The sequence below is a fragment of the Haliaeetus leucocephalus genome, unplaced genomic scaffold, assembly GCF_000737465.1.
Source record: "Haliaeetus leucocephalus isolate CR32 unplaced genomic scaffold, Haliaeetus_leucocephalus-4.0 Scaffold906, whole genome shotgun sequence".
NCBI lineage: Eukaryota > Metazoa > Chordata > Aves > Accipitriformes > Accipitridae > Haliaeetus > Haliaeetus leucocephalus.
The window spans coordinates 264,057-274,322 of NW_010973342.1; the positions used below are offsets into that span (position 1 = coordinate 264,057).

The 10,266-nt window shown below is 39.0% G+C and overlaps 1 protein-coding gene across 2 annotated transcripts; it reads right to left on the bottom strand.

Moving 5' to 3' along the window:
• Nucleotides 1-2,481: 2,481 nt before the first annotated feature.
• On the bottom strand, nt 2,482-9,185 carry TMEM128 (transmembrane protein 128). 2 transcript variants are annotated; one of them, XR_775389.1, is made up of 5 exons: nt 8,971-9,185; nt 7,015-7,176; nt 5,717-5,825; nt 4,962-5,097; nt 2,482-4,128 (listed from the first exon to the last, which is right to left on the bottom strand). XR_775389.1 is itself a non-coding variant. In XM_010583451.1 (4 exons), the coding sequence occupies exons 1-3, from the start codon at nt 9,183-9,185 to the stop codon at nt 5,726-5,728; spliced, it is 477 nt and encodes a 158-aa protein (XP_010581753.1). In that variant the 3' UTR covers nt 2,482-4,128; nt 5,717-5,725. The 2 variants fall into 2 exon arrangements, 1 of the variants encoding a protein (XP_010581753.1); XM_010583451.1 differs by lacking the exon at nt 4,962-5,097.
• Nucleotides 9,186-10,266: the final 1,081 nt, after the last annotated feature.

Sequence of the window (10,266 nt, forward strand, 5' to 3'; positions counted from 1 at the left end):
CTTCGAGGGGCGAAGGCTGGGGAGGCTTTGCGGGGCGGGGAGGGGGGCTTGCCTCAGTCTCAGCCACCAGCTAGGGTCGAGGTTGGGGTCAGGGAGAAATTATTCGGCGGAGGACCCGTCAGGAGGCGGCCGTGCCCCTCGCAGAGGGGCGGGCGGGCTGCCGTGAGGGACACGGAGCTCCCGTCCGTCCGTCCGTCCGTCCGGGCGGGACACGGTCCCTAGGCGGGGGAGAGGGGGAAGGTGGCGAGCGGGGCACGGAACAGCCCTGAACAGCCTTCCCCTGACGGCTGGCGGGGAAGGCGAGGACCAGCCCCCAGGAGGGAGACGTTCCGGGGAAGCGAGGACGGGCCGGGGCAGCCCGGGCCGCGGACAGCCGGTGCTGCAGCTCCTCGGCGCGGGGGTGGCGGTGGGATCACCCCCTGCGGGCACCACGGCCCAGCTGCTTTTTGGCAACTGGCACTGCCACCGGTGGGAAATAACCTTGGCTTTCGGGGATTTTCTAGACCTCTCAAAGGCAGCGATTTACCTTATCGTTTTAGCAAGTCCCATTCTGACGACAGAGTATTGTAGCGGTTGCTAGCTGGAGTTGCAACTCCCGAGCTCAAAGTAGCAAAGACTTTTGCAGGATTTAGTCCACTTCTTGTTTATTCGTCTTCCCAATTTTTACGCACGCTTTAAGTATTGACCTTTTTTTATTTAAGCTGCTTAGTGGCGACTGCGACCTACGGCCATAAGATACTAAGGTATGCAAACCTCAAGATTTGGAGCACCAGCCGGGGTTGGCTATAGGGGCCGAGAGGAATAGGCCAGTATCAAACACTACATATTTTAAATGGTATTTTGTTTGCATACAGCATGAATTCTCTTAATTCTAGGTATTCAGGTACCTAGCCATAGCTTGGAGGCCAAATACCAAGACAGACTGGTCCTTGTTCTGGCCAGGCAGGTCTTACATTTTTACCCTCTATCTGTTGGTAGCATATCGAATATCCAAAGCATTGTTTCTTACAGTGAGTGACCTACATCTCACATGAAATTATGCCACTAATTCAGCTACATCAAAAAAAAAAAAGGGAGAAATTAAAAGACAGCACCTATTTTGCTCTACTTCCACTGGCAAAACTTAAGAGGTTTTAAGCTTTTTCTCTTCTGAAACCAGAAATGAGTAAATAGAATTTTTTTTCTTAAGTAACAAAGGACATTTCTGAACTTAGATGTAAATTTCTGACATTCAGATTCCTCTTAAAGAATGGGGAAGGAAAACAAAATGGCAGAAGGGTAGAATGAGTAAATTCTGGACAATCACCTATTTAGGTAAGCATACAGAAGTAGTAGCTCATGTCCTTTATTCATTTTGGCCTGTTCTCAAGAAACAGGTGTTTTAAGCCATCTACAAATTTTCCTTTTGAAAAATGCACTTAACTGAAAGCTAGCCCTATGTTTCTGTCTGGCCCGTAACAGCAGTATAAATAAAAAGCATGACTAGGCAAACAGTTAAGGCTTCAACCTCCTCTAGCTCAGAGCTAACATCCATCATTATCAGAAGCTTACGGCAATGCCAAGTCCTACTTTTATCTTATGTAATGTAACCTTTAAAGAATAAGTAAGGAAGATGCTTTCATTTTACAGAGCTTCTGTGGGTAACTGTGACAAATAATCCTCACTGTGTGGACTGTTTTATTTCAAGACTATTCTAGAGCATCCCTTGTCACCTGTGAAGAAAAGCTCTTTGGTGCTGGTACACATTCTCATCCTCAGATGAAATGAATGTAAATGGATACAGAAAATAACCTATGGTGTTCTGTTGCCAGCTGATACGTTCAAGCTTTGGTAGAGGTGGGGATTTTGACCACCTAATACTTGTTTTCAAGGAAACTATTAAGATACCCTTTTCCACTCTCTTGCCCTAAGTTCTTTATTTGGTGGTAAGGAAAATAACAAAAGCAAGGAGTTCACAGAACTGGAAGTGGCAGCAGCATTTTGTCAGGTTGCTAATTACAGCAAACATTGTTTTAAATTCTCACCAGATTTGCCACTACTTCCCTTTGAACATGCAAGTGAATGAGAATTGCACTGGATACTCATGACTGTTACTGAAAGACTTTGCAGGGCTTTTGTACCATGAGCATATCTACATGGGATTTTCAGAAGAAGACATCAAAGTAGTCAGAAGGCAAATAACTCCCCAAAGTGAACAGAATGGTATTCCACCTTCAATAAACCCAGCTGAGAGGCCATGAAAGACAAACATACTCCAAGTCAAGTCCAGTATTTAAAATCTACATGAACATCTATTTTATAGACAAAATGATGGGCTGGCAGTCCCCAAGAACAGTGGAATTAGACAGTTAAACAATTAAGTACTGAACAAAAATCAATCACTTTTATACAAAGTTTATTAAAGATATCCAGAAGAATAAATCTGAAAAACCATGTAGCAAACAGTAATTTTAATTCAAGAGTACAAGGCAACTTAAAACACCTAGAGCATTTATATAGCTGACAAATAAAAATACAGTGGTAATTATCATCCCTGAGCAACACTGCATTTTAAATAGCGGAATAAACAAAGTTACCTAAATGTACCTCTGTACGCAGACGTAAAATTGTTAAAATTTGTTAAAAGGCAAAGACCTGAAGACAAGCAACTTGCCCTTTAAAGATGTGAAGTACAACTAGTTTTGGAAAACTGAAGTATTACATTTAAACAAATCAAGCTGTTAACTTACTCTACAAGCTACTTAACAGTAGTGCTAAATGTACTTTATTTTGGTTTGACTGATCCTTTGTACTGCATACTGACAGCAACTTTTTTCCTTAATGAAACAGCAGAAGCTTAAGACAATGTCTATCTTTTTTATTACTGAACATTTCATGTATTGTGTATTCAGCAATGTGTGAATTTGAAAGTCAGAATGAAGAACACAGTCTCCTCTAATGGTCCAGACTTCAGGCAACAGTCATAAGGAGTAAGTTTTAACAAGTTTCAATATCCAGCTTCTACATTCTCCTACTTTCCAAAGGTGTGGGTGTGAAAGTACTTAACACAAAGATCTATATAAAATGGTCTAGCAACTAGATGGTGTCCAGGTTTCCAGATATTTAAGTAGCTTAGTGAAGGTGAACAGAGAGACAATGTTATTTTATTTTCCCAACTGTGTATGACTAACACCATTTAAGGTAATACTAGCCTCTTTATTGCTGAGGAAGAAAAATGGCAACTTCATTAACAGGCACTGCTAAGAACGGAAAGTTAATTTACAGAAGAAAAACATCCTGAATACTGAAAAAGTAGTGCATACATCAAAAGAATTTACTTTGTGCTCTTAATTTGTTGTGTAGTGTTAGTATTGTTCATTATATTGCTGGTTATTCACATCTTGATCATCCATCTTTGGCTGTGGACAAACTGTATCAGCACAAATAGAATCTATTTCACTGATGGCACTGCCAAATTAACAATGACATAAACATCAACCAGCTTTCTAAGGCCCTTACCTTGATCCATATCTTTTTTCAAACACTAGCAGATCTGAAGTCAAGAGATTAGGTAATAAAATATTTCCTGCATGGTAACACACATAATATTAGAAATTTAATAGATCCAAGAAATGTCTCCTGTGTCATCTATGATAGTTTACAAGTACAAACACAGATACCATACAATATTTTTAGCTGTCAGTTCAAATTGAAAAATTGTAGTATTAAAAACTCGCAACACTTGAATTAAGTATCAATTACTTTCAAAACAACCAACCTGCTTTAAGCAGGAAGCTGGACTAGGTAACCTCTGGAGTCCCTAAATAGGATTTAGGGCTACATAACTGACTTATAACCCATCTGCTTAATATTGAAATATGAATAAAAGCTTTACAAAGCAGTGATGAAATGCTTTATGTTACTAAGAGAGGTAAAACCTATCTTTCAATTATTCACTAGTCAGTTGCTTTTTCCCCAGCCACTGGCTGACCTATGGTTATGTCCATTTGATTTATAAATCAGGTAGTCTAACAATTACAGTATCAGTTAGAGCAAGCAAGCAGTATTAGAAACAATAAAAGTACTGGAATGTAAGAAAAGTGACATCCACTTTGCAGGATAACAGTTACTTGAGTCCTTCACATGAAGCTGAAAGAAAAGAAAAACAAACCCAACCTTAACAAAAATGCTGTAAGGTTGTATATACTGCACAAGCTGTATCTTGTACTAATTCGATATTGATTAGTTAATGATTTTGCATCACCAAGTAATAATTTGGCCCTAATTATTAGACCAATAATTATTTGGCCTAATACAGAGTTAATAAATACTGTATAACAGAATTTACTTGGCTGTTCACATAGAAAACCAGAATGTTTTCTCAAGGTTCAGCTGTTCCGGGTATCTGTAATTCATTTGTACTTCTTACTTTCTGCATACAAATTAATGCAGAATGGTTGTTTTGGTCTGTTAATATAATCAGCTCTAACATACTGAAATGTGTCCTTTCCGCAGATCCTTTCAGTGCTCAGACAGAGCATAGCTAATGACAGTACAAACAAACACAATTTGAAGAAGTTTGCATTAACCAGTGTGACTGAAGCTCCCATAATATCGTAAAGAGGTTCTGAAGTATTGTATTTTTCAGAAGTCTATAGGTGTTGTCAGAGCATGACCTAAGCTAATTACTTCCTTAAAAAAATCAGGTTTCTTGATTGTCTAGAAAATAGGGAAAAAAATGCAACACTAGTTTCAGTTTGTTTATGCAAACAACAGCTGTGTTTCAATGTCCCAGCCATTAAATATTTTTTGCCTACAACTCTGGCACTACAAGAGGCTACGCTCAAAATCCAGCACTGCCTCATTCTTCTTGCTGCACTCGTAAAAATGCTGGGGGACTTCCTCACTGGAAAGGATTTGTGATGGCAAGCAAAACCAAACAGGCTTCCCCACATTCCCTTGAGAAGTACAGCAAACAAGACCTGCTGAAGAAGTCACTTCAGTGGATGATGTAGATGCCTGTGATACAGGGGACATCCCTCACCCTATTTACTGAGCAGTCTTTGACGTCTTCCTTAAGCTTTTTCCATTTCCCAGGATTCATCTGAATAGTATATCCTAACAAAAGATGCAAGAACCCCTTTTCAACATGGCAGTTATTGAGAATGAATTTTTCAAGTCAACAAAATATCTGGTTTTGCTTTTGAAAGGTTGTTTTTTAGGAAGAACAAATTACTTCAGATATCTGGCAGTTTTCCAGATAGCAGGTTGATTTGGACTGTTCATTGCAGAAAATGAAAACGGCATACTTAAAGACAAAGGATTTGAATTAAAAAAAAAAAAAAAAAAAAACCACCCCCCCCCCCCAGTTGCATATGGATGTTAACAGCCTCTCCCCTTTACTATCAGGTCAAGCAACTTCACTAAGAAGTTTTCCCAGTAGGGGTAAAAGCTGCAGGTATTTGGCCTGTACTCCCTAAAACCATCCATTCTCACTAATTGCTTCTTTTCACTGTCTAGAACAGAATCTTAGAGAAGAGAAGAAGGATATTCTTCCCCTTAGGATACTTGCACGTTCTCCGGTTACTGTGTATGCCACAAAATATAAATATTCTAAAGTGTACACAAAACATAGAGAAGGAGTCCTTAAAGGGTCTTACAATCCTTAAATGTCTAACAAAGCAGTTCATGCAACAAGACAAATATTTTTATGTGCTTAAACAATTCAATTATTTACCTGAAGGACTTATCCCAGGAGTGACACAAGCATCACAACACCCATAAACTGAATGAAGAGCAACAAAGGTGTCATAAAGGACCAGACAGGCCACAAGGCAACGTTGAAACTGGGAATAAAAGCAGGAAGTTTTTGGTAAGTTCAACTGTCATACTATGGAAATACCAGCCATACAAAAAAAATATACCACAAGAGGAAATGAGATTTAAATTACTCAACCCGGAAAAATACTTGTTTCTTTATGGTATGGATGAAAAGACCCCAGCACCTACTTATTAAATTGGTAGTTTAGTTTACTGTTTGTTTACTAAAACTCATCCCAGAACTTCAGTAGCTGCTGCAGATTTTACACCGACCAAGTCCACTCAGTCCCATCAAGGGTAAAGATACCTTTTACTTTCAGAATCTCTGTATATGAAGCACCTGAAAATGAACTACTCTTGATTTTTTCCATGGGCATACATGGCAACTGAGAAAAGCTTTAATTTGTACTTCCAGCCAAGCAAATTTGAGGTAACTGAAGAGGAAGAGGGAAAACCAACTTATTTTACAACTGAACTACAAGGATTATAGATTTGACTAATTCTAAACTATAGGGAACCTTTATCTTCTTTGGTCTTCCTTTTTTTCCCAGCATTGCAACAAATAGTGACTGACATTATTCAGATACAACATCTAAACTTAAAAGAGAGAACCAGTTTTCATGCAGAAAGCAAATAGATATACTGGCACACATGTATGTAATTTCTTCATTCACATGCACATTTGCTCAATTCTGACTCCTATAATCTCATAAATAAAGTAGCTCTTACTATAAGTACCATTCTCTGACAAGATAGAAACCCTTAAGGTTCATACAACAATAGCTACAAGTATAAATTTCAGTATATGTTTGCTATTTATAGATTGTTTGATAATGAAGAACTCAGTATTAGAAACTGATCAGGCATAATTTTTTCTCAGCTAGAGAACACACCTTTGTCTTAATTTATGAACCTCACAAACAGTTGTCAGAGGTGAGCAATTTACACTAACACAGGACTTTAGTTTTCCCATAAATTTTCAAGACAGAAAAGATCCAGCACACCTAAAACTACACTTAAAATGTACAGTTTCAAGAGTTGCAACTCTCACTTTGTGGATGAATGTTGAAAGTGGAAGAAATTATGCTATGTAGAGCTGATATTGTCACCAATACACTTAGTAGAACTAGAGAAATTATACTTTTTATAAAACGAGCCCATTAACACAGACTTGCAGAGGTTTAGCAGAAGTTTGTACACAGTGTTCAAACCTACCAAATTGCTGCTGCAATGAAGGTAGCTGTTGTGATAGGTATCAGTGCTGGATACTGTGTGTCGTAGTCCTCAATTCCACAATACCACTCAAGATAGAGTATGCAGTAAAAGGCAACAGATAAACATGCAGCCAATAAACAACTGCCAGAGGCAAACCACCAACTGTGGGGGGGAAAGCATGTTAAAGCATATTAAGGACATTCACACTGCAGTTTGCACATTAATCTTCATTCTACTCTAGAAACAGAACAGACAATACCTGTTAATTATACAGATTGGCCTAGAGTTTCTGTAGTTTTTTTCTTAAATTACTTTTACAAAACACACTTTTTGCCCTTCTAAAGCTGTCTAAAATACATAACTAATTTAGTTTTATTTTGCAATGCAACATTCCTGTCAAATTATTTTTCCCTCAAATATTTTGGAACCGCAATGCAACAGACCTTGTCAGTGATTTACTATACTACCACACCAAAAATACTTTGTCAGCAGTGAAATAAAATAGGCTCCACTGCAACTGTGCTTCTCACTATAAATTAGACTACTGATTTTTGTGCAACAGAAATGTTGCAGAAAGCTTTAATAAGGTTTCGAGTTTATGAACTCTCAAATTTAGCAGACAAGAAGCATGAAGATTCTTCTTTACAGCAGCTGAAGAAAACTATAGAGAAATCCAGGATTTCAAACTCAGAATCAAGAAAACATGAGGTATGTGATTATTTAGGAAGAAGCACTTTTGAGCCTCTTTGAGGATGTACTTCAAGAGTAAGATGGGAAAGACAACTGGGGAGGAAGGTGCACTTTAATAAAATCTTATACTTATCTGAATGTATATTTAGCAAATGAAAATTTTAAAAAGTGAACTCTTACTACCATAGTTCGATTGCTAAACTACAAAGGGTAATCAACTACTCAGGTAACATTTGCTCTGGTATGGTACAGCAAACCTCTTATGCTATTTTGGTTCCTCAGTACTACCAATTAAGACATCTGCATTAAGAAAGCAGTTGCCATAGTCTACCTAAAAAAGCAATGCAGGAAGACAGGGTCCTGCAGGGAGCAGACGGGGCTACCCAAAACCTTGATCACATCCTGGAGTCACTAGTTTGTATCCACAGCCAACTGGACATAGGTTGTATCTAGACCAGCCTGGAAGAGCAGCTCCAGAGAACCTCACAGCACAGAGCAAGGCCCTGTTCAGCTTCCATGTACTGATACAAAATGACAATGAGAGAGTTTCAAAAGCACTTCCAGGTAAAGCTATCCAAAAATATTTAACATCCATCAATCCCATTGAAAATAATTTAATAGAAAAGAAATAGAGCATAAATAGAAATTATTTCACTAATCTTTCACTTGTCTATTCAAAGAAGTCTAGAGAACTTCTAGAGAAATAAACTTCATTTTAACATTTAAAGATTAATTTCAGCTTTTTATGATTAAAACAAAATCAAACCACCAGCAGTTTCAACAAAACAGGCAGCAATTTCTTGTACTTAAGCGTAAACTTGAAGGAGACTTGAAGGTGACCTAGAGCGGGTTGCCCAGGATCATGTCCAGATGGCTTTTGAGTATCTCCAAGGATGGAGACTCCATGACCTCTCTGGGCAACCCATGCCAGTGCTTGGTCACCCTCACAGGAAAAAATACCCAACTGTTTCCTGATGTTCAGAGGGAACCTCCTGTGTATCAATTTGTGTCCACTGCCTCTGGTCCTGTCACTGGGCACAACTGAAAAGAGCCTGGCTCTGTCTTTGCACCCTCCCTTCAGATATTTATATACATTGATAAGATCCCCCTCAGCCTTCTCTTCTCCAGGCTGATCAGTCCCAGCCCTCTCTATTCCTATTGTAGATCTTGTTTATCCAAGATTTAAAACGCAGTGTTCAAACATAACAAACTGAATATGACCATAAGAAGAAAACACCACTTTCTTTGTAAGAAAAGGTACCTTACCTATCTGCTTGAATAGTTTCTTTAACAGTTTTAAAAAAATCAAAGTAGTATGTCACAGCAATTGATGCCAAAATCCAGAATGCAGAATGAATATTCAGTCTGGTAAGAGGCTTCCTCTTCTTCTCTACAGCTGTAGACTCTTCTGTAAATAAGAACATAATTATAGCACTAAAGCCAGTCATTAAATGGAGTATGATTATAGTTACGTAAAACATGATGCTTTATCCTTTTAATTCATTTATCTTTGGAGATTATTATAGTCAGTATAATACACTTTGTATTACAGAGGAAGTATTAGAAAAAGCTCTGCACATTTCCTGTAATAAGACTGAGCAAGGTAGCCTTTGATAAAACGATAAAAGCAGTTAACAACCAGCACATACTGTGTTTGCGTACCCTTTTAGGAACCTAACAGCTGACTACATTACAAAAGGGTTATTTAACTAATTAAAAACCTCCTGGTGTTATTAAAACATTATTATTAATCTAGCATACAGAAAGTCAGGGAGGTATTTCCAATTACTAATTTATTCACATCCTTTTTTGTTAATTTTAATCCTTGCAAACTGATTTCAGGCATAAATAATTTTCTTGTTCTCAACTGCAGTTACTTCACAAGAGATTTTCAACTTTAGTTTCAGGAGCTAGCTTGATTCATGCTGCATACCTTCAGCAGATAAACTAAAACTATCATTATGCAAAAAAGGATCTGCCGTTTTTTCCCTCATCACCATATATTGTTTTAGAGAAAGCAAGACAACAGAGCAAGCAGCTTTGAAAGCATATTTTTGTGTATGACGGTAACCAACTAACACACTCAATACTTATACACGCTGTCAAAAAAAGGTGTCAAAGGTGCCTTTGATGTTTCATACTTTGAACTTTATCACTAAAAGTTATTGGTGGCCTGTGGGCCTCCAGCAGTGTACGGTATACTGGCTCCTCCACATGCATTACCACCAGCCGAGCGTACTAACAGCTCTGCTGGCGTTTACAGGCATTTTTATTTTTTATTTCCTAGATTATTCCTCATCTACTAGAGCTCGGGTCTGGAGCATGGAAGCATTTCATCCCCCACCAAGAAACCCGCGGTTGCAAGTCTTTTACGCAACTCACGCCTCCCTTTTCACATCCAACGCGCTGTTAGGAGCGGAGACCCGAGGGACGACGAGCTGGCTGCCAGCAGGCGGTACCCCACCGAGGAGTCCCCTCGCTCCAGCCGCGAGCAGGGTCCGTCCCCTTCCCCGCTCCCGCTCCCGCCGCGGGGGCAGCGCTCCCCGCCCGGACATTCCTGTC